Genomic DNA, 27,900 nt, shown 5'->3' on the forward strand with positions numbered 1-27,900 from the left:
TAAGATTCCTAAATTTTTCTTGGAGAATTTGGGATTCAGTGTCAGACCTCAGTGGAGGCCTTACATACTACAGCCAAGTCACCCCTTTCTAGACCCCAGTATATTCCAAATTCTAAAACACAGTTCACCCCAGAAGAATCAGATAAGGGTTTGTGAACTGTTAAATTATTAATTAATCATAAGTAATTGGTATTTCCATGCTTAACAAATTTAGGGAACTGTTCTTTTTTGTGATTATTTTCCAGATTTCTTGTGTTTTACTCAAAACCAATTTCTCTCTGTTTTATCAATAAAAGGAGAGTGGACTCTACTATTAGGAAGCGCTATAGTGTTATGCTTAGTAATCTATAAACATTTTGTTTTTAGCTGCTTCTCATTCCTGTGTCTTTCCTAATTGAACACATCCTTTCCTCGTAGAACCTCTAGTGTTTTACCTTTTACTCTCTTGTGGAGTTAGTGTATGTCACGAAAACAAATGTATATTCTTTAGCTCGGCACTCATTTCATAACCAGTTAGCTTTCCTACCAGCTTTTCAGACAAACATTGCTAACTCTGAGTTAAGCCATTAAAGATCTGTGTAATTTTTATGTGCCCAGTTCAAGGGCATTGGATTGTTGGTTTTCTTTGAGTAGTCCAGCCTCATAGAGGCTAAATATTTATGATTACTTTGTTTATAATTTGTCTCTTTTGGTAAAGAATACATTTTAGCAAACTTGCCAGAAAATTATTTTTTGCTTTGTGCAGTTGACCAAAGCTTTAAATACATGAACAAATCAGAATACAATTTCTGGTAATATGATCCTATTTCATTTTGTGTTCATTTGTAGGTTGCTGAAATCTCTAAGAATTAGAATGATTTGGTTTTTAGTTTTTTCTCTTAACTTTTCTTGTGCTTCCCCAGACAGTGTGTTGTATTTGTCAATATTGTAAGAATTCTTTGCTTTTAAAATTTTAAGATTTTAAAACACTAGTTGTGAAGACTCACTCTTAATTTTTGCTGTTACATTGATTCTGATGTATACCGCTGATGGTTCACAGTAGGATGTGGTATAACACAAATTGGAGCATACTATATTATAAACAGAGGATAATATATGCTTAATACTGGATCCTTTCTTGCCTTTTCCCTGTCATAGTTTTGTTTTCTTTTGGGACCCCGCCGGGTGGTGCTCAGTGCTCACTCCTGGTAGTTCTGGGTGATCATTTGGGGTACCAGGGTTTGAACCCAGGTCTGCAGGATGGGAGGCATATACCTTACTTGCTGTACTATCTCCAGCTCACAGCACACCCTTTTTCAAGTGCCACCCCAGACCAGCAAATCACTATATTGCCATTCATCTACTTTAATTATGATCCTGATTACTACTTGTTTTTTTTATAAACTCCCTTCCATTTAACAAACATCTATTTAGTAGTATTTTGTACCATTCACCAAAGATATCAAAGAATAGGATCAGGTCTCCATCTTCAAGGTCTTTTACTATATCTTTTACTATATTGTAGCAGAAAACTTTTCAGTCCTAAAAGACACTGCAAATTCTTTAGATCCACATTCCAATCATCATTTTTTAGAGTACTATATATATTTATATAACTATATGGTATATAAATTTCAAGTTATGCTTTCATAAATACTCCTGCAGGAAGTGAATTTTTCTGATTTTCTTTGCAAAGCATTACCACCATTGTCAGACCAAATAATTAAACCAATTAGTGAAGTTCAACCTCTATAGATTCACTTAATCTGAGTTATTGAGAATTTAATACTTATGTGATACCATATTAGTTATGCTTTTATTTTCAGGAAGCAGTCAATTTTAGATTTCTTCAGACCAGCTTCAAAACAAGGTATGTGTACTATTAATGCATTTTTTGGTGGAATCTTCAGGGATTGGGAGATGGGTGAATTCAGTTTTCAATTCACTGAAAACTTACTAGTTTGATTAGACAGTGTACAGAATTAAAAATATGAAGATGCAGTGCTTTTTTTCCAGAGGTAAGTTCTAAACATTGTGAATAGCGTTCTTTTTTTTTTTTGTGGGTCACACCCGGCAATGCATAGGGGTTACTCCTGGCTCTGCACTCAGGAATTACTCCTGGCAGTGCTCGGGGGACCATATGGGATGCTGGGAATTGAACCCAGGTCGTCTGCATGCAAGGCAAACGCCCTACCCGCTGTGCTATGTCTCCAGCCCCTAGTTATGTTTTCTAACATTTAAAATAATCCAGTTAATAACTCCATTTAATACTGTTTTATTATAATTTTTTAATATAATAGTTTATTCCTGTCAGAATGCTTTATGAAATTAAGAATATTAACAAACTGCTCCAACTATTTTCTCCTTTCCCACTGACTTGTTTATCATTTTAAATTTGTGGTAACAATTTAAATAATACAAAAATGTGTTCTTTCTAATAACATGCAATTTGTATGTGTTTTTATTGGCTATTCAGACAGACACATGTTGGATTCTCCACAAAAATCAAACATCAAATATGGAGGAAGTGGCTTGTCCATCCCTGGGACAGAACAGTTTGAAAGAAAACATTCATCACCAAAAAAATCTAAACCCAAAAGGGTGTCATCAGAAAAAAGCCCTATTTTAGAGACTTTCATGAAAGGTGACAAAGAACACCATAAAGATCATGGTGTACATGAGTCACGTCGGCCTTGTGTGTCACTAGCCACGAAATACCCAAAGGCAGTTACAAAAGTCTATGTTTCTTCATACCACTCGCCAAAAGACATGAAAGCATTCAAGAAAAAACATCGATCTCCAGAGAGAAGAAAGTCTCTGTTTATTCACGAAAAGAGCAGAGAGAAGGACCGAGAGCGAAGCAAGACCAGTTCAGACTCCACAAAGCACACCACAGGCACTGATATCTTCAAGACCTCCAGAAGTCTGAGCAGCAGGGGCAGCCTATCCAGGCACCACCCAGGAGAAAGCCCCCTGGGAGCTAAGTTCCAGCTGTCACTAGCATCCTACTGCAGAGAAAGAGAACTAAAGAAGTTGAGAAAGGAGCAAATGGAGCAGAGAATCAACTCAGAAAATTCTTTTTCAGAAGCAAGTAATCTTTCCTTAAAATCCTCTAGCGTCGGAAGAAAATGTAAACCAGTGCAGGAGCAGAGTAAACAGAATGATGTCATCCCTGGAAAAAGTAATCTTTCAAATCTGGTATGTACTGGGGCTGGAGTGATAGCTCAGAGGGTAGGGCCTTTGCCTTACACGAGGCCGATACGGGTTCAATTCGCAGCATCCCATATGGTCCCGCAAGCACCACCAGGAGTAATTCCTGAGTGCATGAGCCAGGAGTAACCCCTGTGCATCACCAGGTGTGACCCAAAAAGAAAAAATCTTGTATGTACAATAATTACTGAATTAAGCTTTACCTCTGCTTTATTGTCTTTAGAATACTAAATGCAAAAACAATAACACAATTGGTATCTTTCGTTAAGGAAATACGGTCATATGCAGTTTTCGTTAGATTTCCTAGAACTCTGTCAAACTCAGTAGTGTTTCTTGCCCTTTTTTTTTTTCCACACCTGAGGCCAGAAAGATAATACAGTGAGTAAGTCTTTCATTAGTCTGACTGACTCAGGTTTGATCTCTGGCACCATTTAAGTTTTCCTGAACTCAAAAGCCAGAAGCATAGCCATGCCCTACCCACTGTGCTATCACTCCAGCCCCTAAACACTGAAAAATATTTAGAGGTCAAAAAACAAAATTAAAATAATAATTCGTAGCAGGAGCAAAGTTCATTATTAGAAAACACTGAAGCTTTTATTTTTTTTTAAGGAAAGTAAAGTGATTATTAAATTAGACTTTGCTGAAAATTAGGCTCCAGTCCTTAGGATAACTGGAGGAATTGAAAATCTATAATCTCAGCATAAGGCTTAGTGCCCTAGACTAGCTGCATCAGGTTCATCTGGGAACTTAGTAAAAATTTAAATACCTAGGCTGATTTTAAACCCACCAAAACAGAAACTGGATAGAGAGCCCAACAACGTTGATTAAAAGCCTTGAAAGATGACTCTGATGTGTTTTGAAGTTTGAAAGTATCTGGTTAACATTTCCCTATAAATCTTAGATAATTGAGTAATGGTCTTAGAAAACTTAATGATAGTGATGACATAGTAACTATCTATAACTCTGCATTTAGATTTCTGCATTAGATCTCTCTTTAGAGAGTAGGTCTTAGATTAGTATTAAAATTTTACCTTTCCCCTGGGAAGTCAAGGTTTCAAACTTCTGTATATACCGAAGCAAGTAAGCGGTCAAATATGAAGAAAATGTTATATTAAATGCTATGAGATTTTTAGGCTAGATAAACAAAAAAAAAAAGGATATTAAAAAAATGAGTGGAGATTGTTGCATTACACATATTGCTGGAAAATATTTGTAAATCTAAGGCACATTTACAAGGAGTTTAGTGCCTTTAGCAATAGATTTGCTAATGATAAATGGAGTTGAGTAACATTTGTTCATTTTTATAGGATTTCAGTGTTTGGTGCCTGTGATGTATTCGATATGCCAAACACAGTAACAACAAAGTCTCCAATGGAGACGTTACTGGGCCCGCTCGAGCAAATCGATGAACAACGGGAGGACAGGAACAGGGACAGTGTTTGGTGGTACTTATGCTTAGAAGCCTAGCATAATAAGAGTGCAGTGTGCTGTTATTAATCTTGAGTGACTAATATGAATATCGCACTAGGAGAACTATTTTAAGATGTTTTTATGATACAAATGCCCATTTTTCTTAAAATTTAAGAATTTAAGATAGTTTATTACAGACATTGTAATTTACCAAAATGTAGATGCTTGTTTTATTCGGTCTAGAAGTTTGTGTATAAATGAGTACACGTTTTCTATTGCCTCCAACTCCTGTATTTTTTTCATTTTACTAATAGGAAAATGGACATTTCTCAAGAAAAAGATCCTCATCTGATTCATGGGAACCTTCAGGTACAATCAATTTAATTAAAAAAAATTTTAATAAATTTGCATCTTAGTGGTACTGTTTTTAAAAGCAGTTTGTTTAAATATGCACTTTTCTTTTTATAGTTGAGTATCTCAAGTAAATTGCAGGTTTGGCAAAATTACGTTCAAAAGAAATAGTTCCTAAATTGAGTATTAAAACACATGGGGTTTTTGTTTGTTTGTTTGAGGGTAGGGTTTTGGGTGTTGTTTTGCTTTTGGAGGGGTTTTTTGTTTGATTTGTTTTTGGGGCCACGCTTGGTACTGCTCAGTGGTCACTTCTGGCTCTGCAATCATGATCTACTCCTGGCAGTGCTGGGGATGGGGCAGGGTGGGGAATGGAAACCATACAGGATCAGCTGTATCAAGGCTAGTACCCTACCTGCTGTACTATCACTTCTAGCCTACACATGGCTTGTTTTGATCCTCCTCTGCCTTACTGTGTTTCTCACACTAATGTTCCTTGTTCTACTGAATCTTTGGTTACATTAAGAAACATTGTCTTACATTCTTGAATTGAGGACTTTTTGAGTTTTAATTCAAAAGGGTGTTTCTTAGTACTTCAAAGATTTCTTTTTAACACAAAAACCTTTTTATTATAGTTTAAGTCACATGGTTATAGTAGTTTAATTATCAGATTTCAAGGACATCTTCATGACAGTCTGTACTTTTAGTATCAATTCATCTTTGTGATAGTTTGTATTGTTAGTATCAGTTGAGAAAGTACACAGTAACAGCTACAGGTTAATTAAATCTTTAAATTTTTTTAACTAAAACAGTATAAAATTCAAATACTGAAGATATTTATAATACAGAAAATAAAATGCCCTCAATAACTATTAGTAATCTGGTCTATTAGTTCTTTTTCTGCTATGAATACAAACACTGAAAAAGGTGGTTTTTTTTTTTTTTTTTTTTTTTTGCTTTTTGGCTCATACCCAGCGATGCTCAGGGGTTATTCCTGGCTCTGCACTCAGGAATTATTCCTGGCGGTGCTTGGGGGGCCATATGGGATGCCGGGGATTGAACCCAGGTCGGCCGCGTACAAGGCAAACGCCCTACCCACTGTGCTATCACTCCAGCCCCTAAACGCTGAAAAATATTTAGAGGTCAAAGATATAGTACAGTGAGTAAGGCACTTGGTTTTGCATGTGACCAACCCAGATTCAATTCTCGGGTACTGCATAGATCCCCTGAGAATTACCAGGAGTGATCCCTGAACAGAGTTAGGAAAAAGGTCTGAGCACAACTGGGTGTGGCCCAACAACCAAAAAAAAGGAGAAGGGAGGGAGGGAGGGAGGGAGGAGGGAGGAAGGAGGAAGGAAGGAAGGAAGGAAGGAAGGAAGGAAGGAAGGAAGGAAGGAAGGAAGGAAGGAAGGAAGGAAGGAAGGAAGGACGGACAAGAAAATAGATTTCACAAATTTCTGCAAATGTAGTAAGATACACTGGACATAGTAAGTGATGCCATTTATTGAACATCACTGTTGCTGTATACTATGCCTTGATCTCTTATTTTTTTTGTTTCTGTTCGTTTTGGGCCATACCCAGCAGTGCTCAGTGCTTATTCCTGACTCTGCTCAGCGGCCACCCCTGGCAATGCTTGAGGGACCATATATGAGAGATTGAACCAGGGTCAGCTGCATGCAAGGCAAGCACCTTAGCCCCTGTGATTATCTCTCTCCATCCCCATTCTATGTTTTTTCAACTCATTTGATCCACATATTCTTATAAGGCAGCTATTTTTAGAAACCAAAACAGTAGAAAAAGCAGTGAAAAAAGAGAGGCAGTTTTGACTCATTCTCTGGGTCTTACATAAAACCTTTATTTATTTATTTTGAGGTAGAGAGGTTCCCAAGTGATACTCATGGTACTCAGTGATTCTCAGCGTACCAGACCAGCCAGTTGAGTATTAAGGCTTGAAGATGTGATCCTATTTGGGCCCTGTGGTGCTACTTGGGCCCATAGTGCTATGCAGTACCCTTGCAGTCAAGTTAAATAGTTTTTAGTGTATTTTAGAGTTACACAGTATTTTGAAGACATGAACTTGAGATCTTTTTTATTTCATTTTTTGTTTTGGGGCCACACTGGCCCATACTAGGGTTTACTCCTTGCTCTGCACTTGGGATCACTCCTGGCAGTCCTGGGCCAACTGCCATGTATCTCTCCAGCCTGCACATCTACCCTATTTTGTAAGACCCTTCTCCTCAGGAAACTGAATAAACTTGGAATTATTTCTTCCAATTGGAAATGTCTATAGAAATATGGGGTGGAACATGTTTGTTAATTTTTTATTTTTAACTTCAGATTATTTATTGATCAAGCTGTCTAATTATTTAACTCTTAAGTTTTATTTTTGTTTTTAATTAAATGTCTTGGCATGAGGGAGGACAGTGGTGACTGGAGCTGCACCTAGTGATGCCAAGGGCTATTTATGGCTCTGCTCAGGACTGACACCTGGTGATGTTCCGTGATGTATGTGGTACCAGGATCAAAACAGGTCAAACACATTTGACCTCTATGGTATCTCACTGACCCCCATTTTTTTTTCCTAAAAATATGGAACGCTTCACGAATTTGCTTGTCATCCTTGCACAAGTGCCATGTTAATCTTCTCCATATCGGTCCAATTTTAATATATGTGCTGCCAAAGCTAGCACCTCACCCCCATTTTTAATCAAACTTAAGAAACGGGATGAATGTGCTGGAGTGATAGTACAGCAGGTAGGGCATTTGCCTTGCACGCAGCCGACCCAGGTTCGATTCCCAGCATCCCATATGGTCCCCTGAGCACTGCCAGGAGTAATTCCTGAGTGCAGAGCCAGGAGTCACCTCTGAGCATTGCCAGGTGTGACCCTTTAGCATTTTTAAATAGTGTCACACTCAGACTTTCTGGGAGTTGGAAACTTAGCGTATCATTTTTAGCACAGTTAAATTTTTAACACAGCTAAAGACTCTATGAATACATATGGAAGAATAAAACTAGGGAGAAATAACTTGGATGAAAATCGGTCTGCCTTCAACTTGTTATACACATACTAAAGTAAAATAGGGACCAGAGAGACAGTAAGGGAGTTACTGTAGCTTGCCTTGTACACTTCCAACCCTAGTTTGATCTCCTGCACTACATACGGTTTCTCAAACACCATCAGGAGTGCTCTCTGAACACTGCCAGACATGAACACACCCCTGCCTCCACCAAAGGAAAAAAAAATCTATGTAGAGATGTTATATTTCTGGAGCCATATAGTTCCATACTCAAAAAATTAGTGAGTGAAAGTACTTTTGTGATTCTTTTCTTAGTAAAAATTAGCAGGTTTTTTTTTTTTTAACTTGGGCTGGAGCGATAGCACAGCGGGTAGGGCGTTCGCCTTACAAGCGGCCAACATGGCCGACCCGAGTTCGATTCCTCCGCCCCTCTCGGAGAGCCCGGCAAGCTACCGAGAGTATTCGATATGCCAGACACAGTAACAACAAAGTCTCCAATGGAGACGTTACTGGGCCCGCTCGAGCAATTTGGGTGAGAGATATCTTGACTTCTATTTAGGTAGAAAACTTTTTTTATAGTTTTGGAATAACAAAGGGCAGTTTTCGTTAGCTTTAAATTTCTCGAGCACTAGTATTTTTGGGGGAAAGGCCACACTCAGCAGTACTTATGGGCTACTCTTGACCCTGAACTTAGGGAAAGTACTCCTGACTCTGTGCTCAGTGCCAGGATTCAAACCATTGTCACTGCTGCAGTTGCTTGCATGGTAAGTGTTTTCATCTCCACTGTCTCTCTGTCCTTGGACACCTGTATTTTTATCAGTTAATAAAGTGATCCATTAACTCTTTTTCGTCATTCCATATGTGAAGAATATCAGCCTAAACTTTTTAGAATTTAAACATCTTTTCAAAATGTTCTAGATATTTCATTGAATAGACTTTACTAGTAGAAAATAAGCTTTGTACTAATCTGGCAAAAATTCTGTTTTAGCAGGCTCTAAGAATAAATTTCCTGACAAAAGAAAAAGGAACTCTGTGGACTCAGACCTGAAAAGTACAAGAGAATCTGTAGTGCCCAAAGCAAAAGAGTCCTTCCTTGAGAAGCGTCCTGAAGGGCCACATCAGAAAGAGAAATTTATAAGACACATTGCACTAAAGACCCCTGGCGATGTACTGCGCTTAGAAGATATATCCAAGGAGCCAAGTGAAGAAGCTGATTGCTCCTCTGAAGTTGTGTCATCTACAAATTCTGGCCACCATTCTTCAAGGAATAGTGACCACGTCCATGTGGAAAGTACCAAAGAGACTAAGATACAGAAACCCCACTTAGCTTTACCTCAGGAAAAATCTGCAGTTAAAAAAGCTAGCAGCTTTCAGAAAAATAAAACTGCTAGCTCCTCTGTGACATCAAAGGACACAAAACTTCTACCTTTACTTTCCCCCGTTCCAAGTGCCGGTTCCCCTCGGGTACCACTGAGTGTTAAAAGCTGCACCCTGCCAGTTCCTAGGAAAGAGAAAGAGCGTTCCTCATCAAAAGAACATACCGGGCATTCTTCAGAGTCATCCAGACACAAGGAGCACAAAACAAAGACTCATAAGGCTGATTCTGGCGCATCTTCAGGGAAAAGTTCTGGAGAATCTTTGCATTCAGAGTATGGCACTTCTACAAAGTCTCCTTCTCCAGCTATGGAAGTTGTGCCATGTACCCCATCACACCCTCCAGCCTCATCGGATAAAGCCCCTTCAGATAGAGAGAGTTCAGGAAATTCCAATGCAGGTAGCAGTGCACTGAAAAGGAAGCTAAGGGGTGCTTTTGATAGTGATGAAGAAAGTTTAGGTTACAACCTAGACAGTGACGAAGAGGAGGAAACATTAAAATCACTGGATGAAATAATGGCTTTGAACTTCAGTCAAACTCTTGCAACCACAGGAAAGCCTCATACTCTTTCGAAAGGGCATAAGTCTCAACTATCAGACTACACAGTAAGTAGCTTTAATATTGATCTTACTTTAAGAGGAAAAGATGAATTAGTGAAAGAGAGGGATCAATTGTACTTTAAAATTTTACTTTAAAATTCAACTTTATGACCATTAATTGAACTGAAGCAGGTGTCATTCATGTTTTGAAGGTTTTGTCATCATTCCTGGATTTCCCACTCTTTAGTTCTGTTCCTGTAAATCAGTGGTCTCCAAACTTCTTTGATCACACACATTATGTCAGTAAAAAAAAAATTTTGAGCATGTGTCCCAATATAATATGTATGCTTAAAGATTATATACATGTACTGCTATCTTATTGTTTACTTTTTAAAGCCTATACAAAAACATAAGGGAAAGAAGTATTTTCCTATAGGAGTTATATAGAAGTTACTATAGACTAAGTTCTACTAGAGTTTCTATAGAAGTTTCATATAAATAGAAGTTCTATTATTTTCTTCCTGCACCCCAATGGATCACCTTGCACACCCCCTGCTTTGGAGACCACTGCTGTAAATGAAGGTAGAGTGTAGAAATGTTGTTAATTGTGGTGTGCAATTTCATTTATAAAGTGCTTCATTCTATCTTGGGGAATAAGCTGAATTAAGTTTTTATGGATGTTAAATTTGGTGGGAAAGGTGTTAATGTTCCGTGGTAACACCTAAAGATCTAAAGATCAGCAGTTTGATTCTGCTTAAAATAGAATTTAAAAATAATAAAGACTAGGAACTCATAGAGCCATTGGGTGTTTTCTGTTAGTTTCTAAGGCTAGCAGGGTTTTTGAGTAGTGTTTTTCCTCATCGATCATAAAACCAAGTTGCCTGCAGTACAAAATACTAGATTTAAAGCATGGTGGTGAAAATTCTTTTAGAAAGGTACCCTCATGGCCCAGGTTATTGAAATAAAAAATATTCTTTAGTATTCTGGATAACATAAAATATCCCAACTCTTCTACTAAGATGTTATAAGTATTTTAAAATTTTCTTCTTGTTTTAGGAAAGTACTCACAGCGGAACTTACACTAATTCCTTAGATCGTCTAGTGAAGGAAATGGAAGACACACAAAGGTTAGTTAGCATAATCACTACCTTGCTAAATTTAACATGTTTGTTTGTGTGGCTACTTTTAATTTGCTTTTTAAAATAAAGAATTAGGGGCTGGAGCAATAGCACAGCGGGTAGGGCGTATGCCTTGCACGCGGCGGACCTGGGTTCGATTCCCAGCATCCCATATGGTCCTCTGAGCACTGCCAGGGGTAATTCCTGAGCGCAGAGCCAGGAGTAACCCCTGTGCATCGCGAGTGTGACCCAAAAAGCAAAAATAAATAAATAAATAAAATGAAGAATTAGCTCACATTTTATGCTAGTAACAAAATTAATATAGTTCTCTTCTCAGCTGTGTTAGAAATATGGCATTCTTGTTCTAGGATTTGTTCAAAAGCTTGATCAGAAAATCAAGGTTTTAATCGGTACTGCATTACTAACAAAATTTTCTTTGTAATTATATACCTAGTATTTGATGACTGAAATTCTTGCTCAAATGTTATAGGTACAACTTTTGGAGTTTTTTTGGGGGGTGGGGGGAGGGCGGGTGTTGTTGTGATGCTGGAGATCAGACCTGGGCTGACTGTGTGCAGGGCAAGCACCCTACCCACTGTACTGTTTCTCCGGCCCCAGTTTTTCATTGTGATAAAATATAACATAAAGTTCATTCCTCTAGTCATATTTCTGAGAAGTTGGGGATCAAACCTAGAAGCTCAGACATGTAAGGCATGTGTTCTGCCACATGAACCACATCCTTGTTTCCACTTTTAGAGTCTAGTCTACTTTTTTTTTTTTTTTGGTGTGGAAATTGAACCCAGAACCTCAACATGAAGAACCGGTGCTCCACCACAGATCCACATCCTTGGCCCCTAATCATTTTAAATGTACAAATTCACTGGCATTACATTCACATTTGTTGTAAAGCATCACTACCATGCATCTCCAGATCTTTTACATCTTCCCAGTTGGAATTCCACACCCATTAAATAACAACCCATGATTCTCTTTTCCCCCTGACCTCTAGCACTCTCTTGTCTGTATGACGTACATAGGTATGTAGTATTCAGGGTATGTAGTATAAGTAGAATTCTGGGTATGTAGTATAAGTAGAAGTTACACAATGTATGTCCTTTTGGAGTCAGGAAGATGACTCAAAGGGCAAGAGCACTAGCTTTGCTTACGGGAATCCTGGGTTTGATCCCGTCTTCCACTATGTTCCCCCCAAGAACCTCTGGCAGTAACACCACCCTCCTCCCCCAGTACCAGTTTGGGATGGAATTCAAAAACAAAAGCAGTCCATATATTTCACTTAGCATAATGTTTTAAGGTTTATCCATGCTGTAGCATTTATATATATCTCTTCAGTTTCCCCACTTTCTCTCTTGGGGTATAAACTCACAAGCTAGATCATATGGTAATTCTATACATAATTTTTGTATGAACTGATGTATTGACTTTCATAGTAGTTGGTATTTCCTACCAGGGGCTTATACAGCTTTGGTTTTGCCACATCTTTATCAGCACTTGAAAATTTCTGGGTATCTAAACTATATATCTGTTTAGGGAGAAAAAAAAATCTACATTACAGGGCTGGAGAGATAGCACATTTGCCTTGCATGCAGCCAACCTGGGTTCGATTCCCAGCATCCCACATGGTCCCCTGAGCACCGCCAGGGGTAACTCCTGAGTACAGAGCCAAGAGTAACCCCCTGTGCATCGGCAGGTGTGAACCAAAAAGCAAAAAAAAAATCTACATTAGATCTAGGAGTTAATTTATCACTTGTGATTACATATTTTTTTAAATAGAGAAGAATTTCTGCCTGGAAAAAGATTTTGTTTTTGGTTTTTTGTTGTTGGTTGTTGTTTGTGGGTTTTGGTTTTTTGGGGTTTTTGGTGTTTGGTTTTATGGTGGGTGTTTGGGGGGTTTTGTTTTTGTTTTCTTTTGCTTTTGGAGCCACACCTGGTTATGCTCAAGGCTTACTCCTGCCTCTATACTCAAGAATCACTCCTGGTGGGATCATTCGGGATGGGAGATCTGTGCTGAAACTAGAGTAAGGACCAAATATGATGGCCTGTCAGTATCTGTATTGCAAACCGTGACGCCCCAAAGTAGAGACAGAGTAAGAAGGAAAATGCCTGCCACAGAGGCAGGGGGTAGATTGGGATGAGGGTGGCGGGAGGGATACTGGGGACGTTGGTGATGAAAAATGCACACTGGTGGAGGGATGGATGTTCGATCATTGTATGACTGAAACTCAATCATAAAAGCTTTGTATTCAACTAAAAAAATTTTTTTAATTTTTTTAATTAAAATGAATTTTTTTTTTTTTAAAAAAAGAATCACTCCTAGCAGTGCTTGGGAGAATGTATGGGATGCCAAGGGATTGAACCCAGGTTGACCACGTGCGAGACCAGTGCCCTACCCGCAGTACTATCTTATCTCTCCAGTCTCTACTTTTGTTTCATAAGTAAAATTTTATTTAAAAAACTTTAAAAATTCAAAGATTTATATACCCTGCATAGCCTAAGTTTTGAAAACAGCATAATCAGACATATTTCTGTATCAGTTAACTCTGAGAAAGCAGTTTAGAATTATTATTGATATTCTCTACACATACACATACACAGAAATAAAAAAAGGTTTAAGAATTGTAATGACCCCGTGGGAGTTTAGGTAACTAATTACAGATTACTTATGCTAATTAAAGGAAAAATATATATTATTATTTCAAAGAGTATCTTTAAAAGACAATTCAGAGAGGGCCGAAAGGGCAACAGGGGACATTGGTGTGAGGATAGTGAACCCTGGTAAAAGGATTGTACATCTGAAATTCAATCATGAGTAACTTGGTAACTTACTGTGATTTAATAAAGTAGAATAAAAAATACTGAGAGCTTCATTAAAGCTCGACAGGGCTGAGTTTGGTGTATATACATAGATAGATATGGATATAGATTTCAGACATTATTCAAATAGCAGACAAGGGCAGGGATATGGCTCAGTGGTAAAACATTTTCTTTGTGTAGGTGCTAGCTTGGATTAGATTCCTCCTGACATTTGGGGCTGGAGTTGGCAGGGGTGAAGTCCCAGAAGTTACAATTAGTAGATCAAAGTTTATTATAGGGATTGGGAATATGGATCAAATAGTAGAAAATAATCCTTGCATGTATGAGGCTCTGTCTGAGTCTGTCACCCAGTTCCATTACAGAGTTTGTCTTCAAGGAACTAGGTACGGCTTTTGGCTTGCACCCATCTGATTCAGATCCATGACACTACATATAGTCCCCAAGCCCTGCCAGGAGTGATCACAGAGCCAGAAGTAAGTCCTGAGCACTGCCAGGTGTGGCCCCAAAATAAAACAAATCTCCATTGTAAAATTCTTTATATATTTTGTAAATTTGGTGCTGGGTCTGTTACTATTATCATTAGATGTCACCCAAAAACCAAATAAATACTTTGTAAATTTATGTCATCTAAAGTTGCTTGCATTGCCAAAATAATGAGTTGATAATTGGTGAATAATAAATAATAAATAATAGAAAATAAATATTATACATAACAAATTACTCTCCCTGTAGTGGTGGAGCATTACTGTATTTAATGTTTATCTGCTGTTGTGTTAACCTTATCTCCTATAGGACTGGAGCCACGAATAAGAACCCTGGTTTAGAAACTTAACCTTGGAGCCAGGGAGAGATAGTATCTAAGGGTTGAGATGCTTGTCCTGTACGCGTAGCTGACCCTGCTTCAATCCACACCACTGTTTTTGGTTCCCTGAAGCACTGCCAAGAGTGATCATTTAGCCAGGAGTAAGCCCTGAGCATTGCCTGGTATTGACCAAAACCAAAATAAAGGGGAAAAAAATTTTTTTAAACAAAACAAAAAATTCTTAGGACTGGAGTGATAGGAGTAGAAAGCTTGCCTTGCATGTGGTGACCCAGGTTTGATTCCCAGCAACCGTTGTGATCCCTCGGGCCCTGCTAGGAGTGATCTGAGTGCAGAGCCAGGAGTAAGCCCTGATCACTGCCAACTCTGGTCCAAACCACCACCACCACCACCACCACCACCACCCACCAGATAATAATAATAGCACTGTAGCACTCTCCTCCCGTTGGTCATCGATTTGCTTGAGCGGGCACCAGTAACGTCTCACAACAAATTGTGAGACTCGCTGTTACTGTTTTTGGCATATCAAATATGTCATGGGTAGCTTGCCAGGCTCTGCCGTGTGGGTGAGATACTCGGTAGCTTGCCGGGCTGCCCGAGAGGGGCGGAGGTATCGAACCCAGGTCGGCCACATCCCTGGCAAACACCGTACCCACTGTGCTATCGCTCCACCCCAATTAATAATAATAATGTTTTAAATGGCTAATGGCTTAAAAAAATGTTGGGCCAGAGAGAGTGTAGAGAGGAGTTAAGGTACGTGCTCAGAATGCTGTCAACCCCAGTTTAATCTTGGTACCCTAAACACCTCTCCAATGGAGAGGTTACTGGGCCCGCTCGAGCAAATCGACGATCAACGGGAGGGCCTTTACCTTTTTTACCCTAAACACCTCTAGGTATGGCCCTTCCACCCCCAAGCACTGCTGCAGGAACTGTAGGAACTGATTTGGCACAGAGCCTCAGTCCATGTCAACCAGAATCCCTGGGAGGGAACTCCAGGCCGCCTAACGGCCCATCATCAAAAAAGAAAACCACTTAATCTTGGAGATCTGGGGAGCTCAACACAGACTGGAGCACATATGTTTTGCATTGCAGGAGACCCAGGTTCAATCCCCAATACCATATAGCCCTCAGAACAACACATAGAGCAACCCCCAGCATCACCAGATGTGTCCCCCAAAATAAAGTAAGACTTAATAGTGGTGGGCAGTGTAAGCAGGGACTCCAGAGCTAAACTGTGAATCCCATCAGCTCTTTGCTATGTGATTTTGAGCAAATTAGCATTTCTTTGATCTGTTTCTTGGATAAAATTAGTAATAGTAAGCTACTAGATGGGGTTATTCTGAAGGTTAGAAAAGTTGACACATGAAGTTCTTGGTGTAGTGCTAGTCATGTAGTACATACTCAGTGTTAGGTGTTGTAATGATGATGACAAAGATAATCACTATTGCTGCTAGCAAGTCTAATGTGCAGGATCAGATTGTCGGTCTACCAGGAGTCAAATGAGCTTTTTTTGTTTTTATTTTGTTTTGAGGCCAACCTGGCAGTGATCAGGGCTTACTCCTGGCTCTGTGCCCAGGGATCACTTCTGATGGAGGTTGGGAGACCATATGGGGTGCTAGGAATCATCCCAGATTGACCATGTGGAAAGCAAGCACCCTGCCTGCTGTACCATCACTCCAGCTCTTAATTGAACTTTTAAGGATTAGTAGAGGCAATTGGCAATGTTTATTTTTTCCCTTTTTTTAAATCACTTGGAGGTCATTCTTGAAGTCTGTGTGATTGAATACTGTTCTAGTGCCATACCAAGAGGTGGGTAGAAGCCTAATTCTGAAAGACTTTCTGTGTCTTAGTGAAGAATATGTATATCATGTGATGTGTTTGGGAGACAAAGTTTGTCATGTAACAGAGTACTTGAAGCTTTTCTTGATGCTGCTTTTAGATGTAAGCAAAGGATTTTGTTTTTGTTTTTTAAAGTAAGCCATTTAATATAACATTCTTTCCATTCTCAGGTTAGATGAACTGCAAAAGCAACTACAGGAAGACATTAGGCAGGGCCGAGGCATCAAATCTCCACTCAGAATTGGAGATCAAGACAGTACAGATGATGAGGATGGCCTTTTAGAAGAGCACAGGTACAGTATTTTTCACAGCATATATCTCAGCATGTTTACACACTGCTAGAGAGGACACTTGGTGTGCTTGCAGGCTGTTCCCGGTCAGGTGCTCTGGGAGTCCCGCAATGCTGGGGATTAAGTCTGGGGCTCCAGCATGCAGAGCATGTATTCCACTTTGAGCTATCACTCTGGTTATTAAGAAATACAGATTCACATTGAAAATATTGTGAATTTGATTACCACAGTAAATAAAACAATGGTGTATATAGGCATTCTATTTACGTTGTATCTTAGTCTGTAAAGTATTGCAATAGCATTATATATTTTTTTAAAAATGCATAGGGGCCAGAGATATAGTACTGGATTTAAGGGGCTTGCCTTGTGTACAGCTGACCCCAGTTCAATCCCCAGCACCACATTATCCACCCCCTGCAAATATCACTGGGTATGGCCCCAATCCCTTCTCCACGCCTGCCTCCCCCTAGCTCATCCTGTCCCCCAAAAGCAATGTATATTCCTGAAACACGATCTAACAAAATAAATGAACATGTATTTGGGGAGATGGTACAAATAGATTTGATCAACACAGGATTGCCAACAATTTTTAATTTTTTTAAAGCCCAATAGAATGTAAAAAAAGGTAAAGGTAAAGGCCCTCCCGTTGATCGTCGATTTGCTCGAGCGGGCCCAGTAACGTCTCCATTGGAGACTTTGTTGTTACTGTGTCTGGCATATCGAATACTCTCGGTAGCTTGCCGGGCTCTCCGAGAGGGGCGGAGGAATCGAACTCGGGTCGGCCATGTTGGCCGCGTGTAAGGCGAACACCCTACCCGCTGTGCTATCGCATAGAATGTAAAGTGCAATAAATAAGTTATGCATTTAATCTATGATAGGTTTTCTAATCAATTTCTGATGGATTTCAGAGATTAAGTCCAAGTCAAATCATTGGTCTTTTCTCTCTGGTTATTGTTTTTTTTTTTCACACACAAATTTAGTGACTTTGGACTATTAGCAAAAATGAGAGGATGTACCATTTCTTGCTAGCCTTCTAATCTTGGACCAGTGTGAGCTTTCAGAAAAATTTTCTTTGCACCTAACTTAAATACAAAACTATACATAGTAGAAGCCAAAGACATAGCTCAGTGGGCCTAAATGTTTGCTTTGCATGTAGGAGGCCTGGGTTTGAATCCCAACACTTAAGTGTGTGTCTCCAGGAAAAATTGCACAGTATGACTGCCTGGTATTTAATAATCTTTTCTTTTTTAAAGGGAATTTCTAAAGAAATTTTCAGTTACAATTGATGCTATTCCTGATCATCATCCAGGTGAAGAAATATTTAATTTTCTCAATTCTGGAAAAATTTTCAACCAGTATACCTTGGATTTAAGAGATTCTGGTTTTATTGGACAAAGTGCTGTAGAAAAGCTTATTCTTAAGTAAGTAGAAAAAGAGATGTTTCGCTTTTTTTATTAATAATATTGCTCTAAATGATTTCTGATGCAGTGATGGGGAATGCTAGTCTCAGACTAAGACCCACAAAATTATATGCTCTACATGACAGGGTAAATCCAAACTTTTTGTTGGCTGCCAGTGACCTATTTTCTTCTATTCTAGGACCCACGAGTGATGTTATAAATAACTAAATGACCTTTGGCAGAAAAAAAGATACCCTACCCTGTTCTAATGGGTTAATTTTCATTCTGATGTATTTAGTTTTCAGTGCTCTTTCATGTTAGAATTTATTTTGTTTTTAATATTTATTTGTAGAAAACAGCATAGGATAGTTTTCTTTTGTACACCATGTGCTTTAATTGGTTCAGATTAGGATCAATATACTATAAGAAACAGCTGTAAAAATAACAGATTCTTAAACAGAAAGTGTACCTGTTTTGTTAAAAAAGTTCACAGATAGGAAGCCCAAGACTAATGCAGTCCGTTTTCACTCTCCTTAGCTCCTCGTTGCTTCAGGTGTTCTAGAGCTCCCATCTTTGTATTCAGATTCTCAGAAATCTCACATTCCTACTTATTAGTTAGAATTTAGTATGACCATACCTACCTATAAGCCAAGTAATTAAAAAACAAAAAGTGATGTTTATTTCAGGCAGTCACTGTGCCCAGTTGAAAATAATGGTTCAGTTATCAAAAGGAAAGAATAGAAGTTTGGGGAGCTAGCAGTCTACCTCACTACCCAAACTGGTCTAATTTCTCCCAGTGCATCATATCTTAGATCCATAGAGATCACAGACACTCTAGTGCTGAGTTTTGTGAAAGAAAGTACATTCCCCAGATGACAAAAGCACTCTTTGAAGGCTTGATAGGCTAATTCTTAACACTGCCAGCGAATGTAGAGTTATCTAACAGAAACTTTGTACACAACCAATAGATTGGGTCAGTTAAATTACTCTGTCAATTAAATTATTTGTATGACTAAGCCATCGATGGGGTGGAACCTGCCTCTCTGACTGAGGATGGTCTGCTTATTCATTTGCTTCAGTTATGCCAGATTAGGTCAGATGTGTTAGTAGAAATCTCTTGCCATGAAAGTAACAATTATTTTGATTTTATCTTAAATTTTCAGGTCAGGAAAAACAGATCAGATTTTTTTGACAACACAAGGCTTTCTTACCTCTGCTTATCATTATGTCCAGTGTCCTATTCCTGTATTAAAGTGGCTGTTTCGGGTAAGAGAAATGTCGGGAGGATGCATGATAATGTTTTAGGCATGTGATGTCCCAATAGCACACTTCACCTTCCCACTTCTCCTTAGCAAACTCAATTTTATAGGCTGAGTCAGGAAGAGTAAACTTTCAAAATATCTTATTTGTGAATTATTAAAGAAAATGCAATCTAGCATATTGAATCTTTGGTTTCTCTGGGTTGGATAAGTTGAGACAAAAGGAGTCAATGTAGAGATGGTGGAGAAAATGCTGGGACTGGAGCAATAATACAACAGGTAGGGCATTAGCCTTGGATGTAACTAAACCTGGGTTCCATCTCCAAAATCCCACATGATCCCCTGAGCACCACCAGCAGTGATCCGTGAGCACTGCCCAGTGTAGCCCAAAAGGGAAAAGAAAAAAGAGCTAACACAGATTATCTGCCTGATAGTCAATGAAAGTTGTATCTGAGGTATTTCCTCAGACTTGTAAATCACTATTATAGTTTTAGAAGAGATTTTCTAACATTTTTCATGCCTGAGTTTGGTTTTATTTATTTTTACTTTACCCACCCACACATAGTTTTTTTGTTTGTATTTGGTATTGGGTGGGGAGTGGGAGAGGAGGGTTGCATACCGAGTGGTGCCCAGTTCTGTGCTCAAGGGTTTCTCCCTGTGGTGCACAGTGGACACAGCACAGTGCCAGGAACCAAACCCAGGCCTCCTGTATGCAAAGCATGTGCTCAGCCTATTGTGCTGTCTCTTCAGCCAGTGTCCTCCCGCCCCTTATCTTTACTCTTTCCTTCATTGTGTTCCCTGTGATGTCTGAGTCTGAACATGCTCATTTGTGGTGCTGGTCAGGGCTTGTACTCTAGTTGTGATGCTCACCAGCAATCACTATTGTGCTTACACTCTGACTTGTAAGAAGTCACACTTGCTGGCCATGGTGCTCACACAGCTTTAATTATGCTATTCAGTTGTGGTTGTGGGGTACCAGAGATCACATATTTCGTTGTGGCATTAGGGATCCCAAGTGGCATTGCCATCAGGATCCAATTTGGCACATGTGGAGTGGTGCCAGTGTTTTAACTCGACATCATGCCTGCAAGACAGGTGCCTTGCCACTGTGCTATCTCTGGGCCCTGTAACTTTGCTCTTATATATAGTAGTTGATGTAGTCCCTCGATAGAATGAGGACCTAAGTGAAAACCTGAAGAAAGTAATCAAGTAAACCTATACTGATACAGGAAGAACATTCTAAGCACACTAGATATGTTATGTGAACCAGGAAAAGAACATTTGCTTCTGGTGGTTAGGGCCTCACTTCTAGAAGCTTAGCAATTCTTTTTTTTTTTTTTTTTGGATCACACCGGTGATGCACAGGGGTTATTCCTGGCTCTTCACTCAGGAATTACTCCTGGAGGTGCTCTGGGGACCATATGGGATGCTGGGAATCGAACCTGGGTCAGCCACGTGCAAGGCAAACGCACTACCTGCTGTGCTATCGCTCCAGCCCCCAGGACCTTAGTAATTCTTGACAGTATTAATTCAACATTGCCACTTTATTGTAACTTCCTTGACTAAACCGCATTTCTAATAGTATTTCATGGGTTTTTGTTGGTTTTTGTTGTTGTTGTTGTGGTTGTTGTTTATTTATTTATTTATTGAGTTTTGGGCCAAAGGCAGCAGTGTTCCTGGCTCTGCACTCTTGGTATGACTCGAGGAACCATGTATGGTACTGGGAATCCCACGTCTGCCCCATGCAAGACAAGCTCCCAACCTGTTGTATTCACTCTGGCCCAATAGTATTCCTGTTTTGTTTTGTGTTTTGTTGTTGTTGTTTTGGGGCCACACTTGGTGATGCTCAGAGGTTACTCCTGGCTCTACACTCAGGAATCACTCTTCATAGTGCCCAGAGAAGCATATGGGATGCTAGGGATCAAATCTGGGTCAGTTGTGTGCAGCTTATCCACAGTACCATTGTTCCAGTCCAGTATTTCAGTTATTTCATTTGGTTTTTGGGCTACAGTCTGTTATGCTCAGGGCTTAGTTCTAGCTCTGTGCTCAGAAATCTCTCTTGATGAGGCTCAGGGGACCATACATGATACTGGGGATCAAACCTGGCGTGGCTGCATGCAAGGCAACTCCAGATCAGTGTTTTAGTTATTTTAAAGCAACTATCCTAATACTTTTGTCTCCCTGTAAATATTCTTTAGTTTCTTACTTCTCATCATTTTTTCTGAGTGACTCTGAACCTGTCATCGTTGTTTCTAAAGTGTTTTAGCACTTACCTACATAAATGAATATGTTCTTTTATTTTACTTTGAAGTGAGTATAGCTCACCCATTCCCCCCCAAAAAAAATTAAAAGCTGCTTTTTTTTTTCTTTTTGGGGGGAATGAGTACACTTCTGGTGATGTTTAGGTGTCACTCCTAGTGTTGCTCCGGGGACTGTATGTGGGGCAGGGAATTACACTGGCAACTGCATGCAAAGAAAGTGCTTTAACATTATAAACTTTTTAGATTGAAAAGAGCCCTCCTTCAGAATTATACTAGATTTAAGAACAACTCCATATATATCATGTTGAGTAGAGTGATTTAATCTTTCTGAGCGTATTTACTCCTATGTGTAATGTATGATTACTTCATAGGACTGTTGTGGGGCCAGAGAGCTAGTCCAGGGTATATGGCACTTGCCTTGTCCGTGGCTAACCTGGGTTTAAATGATCTCCCAATTCTCTCCAGGAATGATTCCCTAAATCCAGAGCTGGGAGTAAGCCCTTAGCACCACTGGGTGTGGCCCCAAAAACAAAAAAATAATTATAAGTCAGTGAAATGCACATAAAACACCTTTATGTATGCCTAAGCAAATTGCAAATGCTCGTGATTTCTTTCACTGTTCTTTTTTTTACTTTTAACAGATGATGTCAGTTCACACAGATTGTATTGTGTCTGTGCAGATTTTAAGTACATTGATGGAAATTACAATTAGAAATGGTGAGTAAATTTTCTGATTAACAATATATTATTGGTTGTGTGTATGTACTTGGATCTCCTACAGATCGCTAAAATGAGCATATTTAAAAATACTGCACTGCACTGCACTGTCCTCCCGTTGTTCATCTATTTGCTCAAGCAGGCCCAGTAACGTCTCCATTGTGAGACTTGTTGTTACTGTGTTTGGTATGTTGAATATGTCACAGGTAGTTTGCCAGGCTTTGCTGTGTGGGCAAGATAATTGTTTTTGCCACCTAAATCTTCAATGATGAAAGGAAACTCCAGAAATTAGTATCTGCAGGGCCAAGGATATAAATTAGTGATAGGAGCAATTGTCTTGCACGCGTAAGATCCTGGGTTTAATCCCCAGCATCCCATATGGTCCTGATTCCCACCAGGAGTAATTCCTGAGTGCAGAGCCAAGAGTAACCCATGAGCAGTGCTGAGTCTAACCCCCTTTCTCTCCCCCTCAAAATAAAGATTTCTTATGATGAAACAAGCATCAGGGGCCTTCTCCTTATAGAGGAGGTTTGAGAGTAGAGTATGAACTATGGCAGCTAGCGTCATAGTGATAAGCGTTTTAAAGACTTATTTTCCCTCTTTGACCAAGTAATGATTTAAGGAGTGTAGGTGAAACTGTAACCAAAGGATGCTTTATGCTTCCAGAGAAATTTCAAGGAAAAGTATTGGAAGCTGGGCTGGAGAGATTATACAGCAGGTAGGGAGTTTGCCTTGCATGTACCAACCAGGATTCACTCCCTGGCATGTCCTGTGAGCGCTGCCAGGAGAAATCTCTGAGCAGATCCAGGAATATACTCTGAGCACTTCTGGATGTGACCCAAAAACCAAAAAGGAAAAATAAAGTATTGAAAGCACTAAAAGCTTTTGGATTTGAGTCAGCCAGTCAGTGTTAAAATTGAAGATAAATTTCTTTTCCCAGAGTATGGTTGCACCAGAGTAGTTCTAGATAACGTTTCTAAATGGCAACATTCTTGAGATGTTCGTTTACTGAACTCACCTTTGAAGTGGTATTATGTGATGATGCCCATTTTGTAAAAGTTCTGAAATCTACATCATGTAAATAATTTCCGTGTCTCTTTTGTAAGAAATTTATGTTAATGAGGGAAAAATCAAGAGTTGTGTTTCATCTGTTTCACTTGTTTTGAAGACTGGAAGAGTGAGGCTATGTAGGAACTGAAGATGGTAAAATCTTGTTGTTTCAGCAGCAGTATTACTATTTGCATCATTTAAAATATATTGCTTTCTCCTGAGTTCTGGTACACCCCTTTATCCATTACTCTCAGGTATTTTGGGAAGGAATGTCATTTTCTTCACATTTATTTGAAAAACCCATCCCTATGATCATTCTTTTTATCCCTATTATGTAGCAGACCATTGCCAAATGTCCTTTCTATAAAATCATTGTGATTATGATAAAATGCAGGCTGTTACTTTGCAACTGTGAGTTTGTGGGCCCAGGGTTTGGTATAAAATATTTCCTTCTGTTAATTAGATAACTTCAGTGATTCACCAGTGTGGCCCTGGATCCCATCATTGGCTGACATAGCGGCTGTGTTTTTCAATATGGGAATTGATTTTAAGTCTTTGTTTCCTCTGGAGAATCTTCAGCCAGACTTTAATGAAGACAATCTAGTGTAAGTTTTCTTTTCAAAATTAACTCATAAAGATTATTTTAAATAATTTGCATATATTCTAATATTCATTTGATAATATGTTCAATATCCATTCTTGGTTTTTATTAAAGTTGAAATGGATCTTGAACTAATGTCTTCTTAATACCTGTCAGTCTATAACAAGTTAACAGGGAAATAAGCATTCTCATGTTTTGTTACTATAACCTTAGACCGTTTTGTTACTATAACAATGTTATGTTAAAAATAATGTCATAATTGGCTTTTTCTACTCTAGAGAAGTCTGCCTTCTCTCTTGAACATGTACTTATTCTTTTTCTCCCTTTACATCTAAATAAGTTGTGTATAATAGAAACTATCTTGCTTCACTTAATAATAATAATGTTATAGTCCCAGCCCCACATATAGTGCCCCTGAGCCCTGCCTGGGAGTGATTCCTTAATGCAAAGCCAGGCATAAGCCCTGTGCAATCCCTGTTGCATTTCCTGTTGTGGGCAGCCCCCCTAAAAAAAGAATAATGTAACAAAATATTGTTAATTAACATTGTTTTAAACTACTGACCAAAGAAATTAGACAAGAGGGTAAAGTAAGACAAAAATTACTGGCAGTGCCTCATAAAGTATTTTGATTTGCTTTACTCGTAGGACTACTTGTTAGATCTGTGGGGAAGAACTAACATACAGCTGATGAGAGATGAAACATCTGATGGTCAATTTTTTTTTCGTAGGTATTGGCTTATCAGCAAAGATGTTGTTTACTGTTGTGTAGGGTCTGATAGTTAAATGATCTTAAGCTAGTCATGTTTTGAGGATACCTAAAATTGTTAAGCAGATCCATCTGCTCTGATCCTGAAAGATGACTCTAAAGTAAATTGCATTGGACCGGAGTGATAGTACAGCCGGTAGAGCACTTGCCTTGCACACGGCCAACCCAGGTTCGATCTCTGGCATCCCATATGGTCCCCTGAGCACTCTTGAAGTGATCCCTGAGTGCGAGCCAGGAGTAACCCCTGAGAATCACCAGGTGTGGCCCCCCAAAAAAATACTAAAAATAAGTCAATTGGGTGAAGAAATCAGATTCTGGTCATTAAAGACTGACATATTACAACTGGATTAAGTAGAATTTGTTGTTGGGACATTTTGAAGACAGAGATTCAAATGTTAGAGGAAGTGATGGATTGACAAGGAAAGAAGGAACCACATGAAACAACTTAAAAATGTATTGATGTCTTAAAAAAGATAAATATTAGAAATGAATTCTTAAAAGATTCACTATTTACAAAAGTGATTTAGTGTTTATAGATAGAAGACTGTAGATAAGTTGGAAAGCAGTTACAAACAAGTAAGAGAATTTGGTATAGATGCTAGGATAAGGTTAATAAAGAAAAATCAGTGACTTTCCTTAAGATATAATAACTATCATTAAAACATAACCTGAAAAATATGAAATACTGGGGGTGTAGAGATGTACAGTGGATAGGGTTCTTGCCTTGCAAGTGGCCAACCTGGGTTCAATCCCTGGCATCCTGTATGGGCCCCCAAGCACTGCCAAGAGTAATTTCTGAGTGTAGGTCCAAGAGTAATCCCTGAGCATAAATCAGGTATGACCCCAAAACAAACCAAAAAAAACTAGGAATAAATATTTTTTTCTTTTGTTTGGTTTTGGGGCCACACCCACCAGTGCTCAGGGGTTACTTCCAGCTCTGTACTCAGGAATTAGTCCTGGCATGCTTAGGGGTTCATGTGGGGTGCTAGGGATTGAACTTGGATCAGCCTCATGCAAGGCAAACACCCTCCCCACTGTACTATTACTCCAGCCCCCCTCGGAATAAATTTAAATAGAATTGTGTATGTATATATAAATGTTACTAAGGCACATTTTTTAAGAGACTTTAATGGAGGAATTATGCTTTCAGTATAGAATATTTAATGTTATAAATATTTGAGTTCCTAAAGGTAAACACAAAATACCACAATTAGGGGGGTTTTTGGGGGGAGGAAGAGGAAATTGTGACTATGCAAGTGATTGTAAAGTTATGGGAAAAATAATGTCTCTGAAAATTACCTATTTTTTCTTTTCTTTTTTTCCCCCTTCTTTTCATTGTTGTCGTTGCTATGTCACACATGACTGTCTGTGGTCGTCTTAGAGAGTTTTTGGTCATTGTGTTTGCCAGGGGTCACTGTAGTGCTCATACATAGGCCCGCCAAGGCTTACGTATCTTCCTGCAGGGGCCACATTCTTTCAGTTGTATTGCTTGCACATGCCTGGCTGCAGCACCATCAGAAATCACTTTTAGTGCTGCAGATCACAGACAGCAGAGTTTCCAGGCTCAAAACTACAGAGCTGTGATGAACCTTTGCAGCAGCACTGGGGGTAGAACTCTCACTGGCCGGGCAGTGATTTCTGCTCCAGATCCTTGACACAGCAAAGTCTGAAGTATTCTGAGGCAGAACTAATGCAACAACTTATATTAAACCAACTACATATATGTACTTAAAGTGATTATTTTTTAAAATGAGAAAAAGAGGGGCTTAGAGAGATAGTACAGCGGTAAGGCATTTTGCCTTGCATGTGGCAATCAAGGTTCTATCCCTGACACCACATATTGTCCCATGAGCCTTACCAGGGCTGGAGCGATAGCACAGCAGGTAGGGCGTTTGCCTTGCAAGCGGCCAACATGGCCAACCCGAGTTTGATTCCTCTGTCCCTCTCAGAGAGCCTGGCAAGCTACTGAGAGTATTTCGCCCACACGGCAAAGCCTGGCAAGCTACACGTGATGTATTCGATATGCCAACCACAGTAACAGTTCTCACATTGGAGACGTTACCAGGCCCGCTCGAGCAAATCGATGAACGGGAGGACAGTGGCAGTGACAGTGAGCCTTACCAGGAGTGATCCCTAATCACAGAGCCAGGTGTAAGCCCTGAGCACTGCTGAGTGTGGCCAGAGAGAGAGATAGACAAGTTGTCTTTTTAGTGACTGGTACTGTTCTCTAGCTGAAAACCTGGATTAGGGTAAGAATATAGCATATCTATATCTCAGACTGATAGATTAAAGATTTAAATAAATACACTTAATCTCAATAGCAGAAGAAATTGGCCACAGAGAAATTTTTTAAAAGGCTAAGGATGTGCCTTAGTAGTAAAGTATATCCCTTGCATGTGTGTGTTATTTTATTACTTTATTACTTAATATTTAATGGACTCAAAAATGGGTTTTGGGGGCTCAGAGCAATTTTACAGTAGGTAGAACATTTGTCTTGTATGCAGCCAACCTGGGTTCAGTGTCCAGCACCCCATATGGTCCCCTGAGCATTGCCAGAGGTGATCCCTTAGCGCAGAGCTAGGAGTAACCCCTAAACACAACCAAGCTAGCACTCTATCCACTGCACTCTCTCCAGCTCCAATATTTCATATTTCTATTTTGTTTTGGTGCCACACCCAGCAGTGCTCAGGACTTAATCCTGACTTTATGCTCAGAGATCACTCCTGAGGGCTCCAGGATCATGGGGGTGTCTGCCAGGGATTGAACCGAGGTCTGCTGCTTGAAGGCAAACACCGTACCTGCTGTACTATCTCTGTGGCCCCAAATATTTCATGTTTCTAGAAGCCAGTTTCATGTGTCTTCTCTGTCAAATGACTTAGAATTTTTTTGTTTCTGTTTTTTTTATTTTTGGACAGTGAAGGAGACAAGCCACTCCCAGTAATATTAGTACTAGAGGTCTGTGCTGTGCAGGAGATCACACCCAAGGTCTTGCATGTGCCTTACCATTTGTACCATACTCCTGTACTCTAGTACTAGTTCTTTTTTATTACTGGGCAGTTTTTTATTTG

General features: G+C 39.4%; 1 protein-coding gene and 1 non-coding gene across 4 annotated transcripts in view; one reads left to right on the forward strand and one right to left on the reverse strand.

Moving 5' to 3' along the window:
• The window catches only part of SLF2 (SMC5-SMC6 complex localization factor 2), a 47,198-nt gene that overhangs the window by 1,536 nt on the left and 17,762 nt on the right, over positions 1-27,900 (forward strand). The window contains exons 2-11 of one of the 3 annotated variants that reach the window (XM_056120498.1): positions 1,806-1,849; positions 2,456-3,177; positions 4,914-4,968; positions 8,954-9,945; positions 10,936-11,006; positions 16,659-16,781; positions 18,032-18,199; positions 19,342-19,444; positions 22,340-22,415; positions 23,929-24,070. In XM_056120498.1, the coding sequence (XP_055976473.1) occupies positions 1,806-1,849; positions 2,456-3,177; positions 4,914-4,968; positions 8,954-9,945; positions 10,936-11,006; positions 16,659-16,781; positions 18,032-18,199; positions 19,342-19,444; positions 22,340-22,415; positions 23,929-24,070 (2,496 nt within the window). Of the gene's footprint in view, positions 1-1,805; positions 1,850-2,455; positions 3,178-4,913; positions 4,969-8,953; positions 9,946-10,412; positions 10,462-10,935; positions 11,007-16,658; positions 16,782-18,031; positions 18,200-19,341; positions 19,445-22,339; positions 22,416-23,928; positions 24,071-27,900 lie in introns of those variants that run through there. The other 2 variants (XM_056120499.1, XM_056120500.1) reach the window with 2 other exon arrangements.
• LOC130030014 (U6 spliceosomal RNA) lies at positions 7,531-7,637 on the reverse strand. The gene has a single exon (XR_008793445.1). It is a non-coding gene; the product is annotated as a U6 spliceosomal RNA (small nuclear RNA).

This window comes from Sorex fumeus, unplaced genomic scaffold (assembly GCF_029834395.1).
Source record: "Sorex fumeus unplaced genomic scaffold, SorFum_2.1 ptg000043l, whole genome shotgun sequence".
Lineage (NCBI taxonomy): Eukaryota > Metazoa > Chordata > Mammalia > Eulipotyphla > Soricidae > Sorex > Sorex fumeus.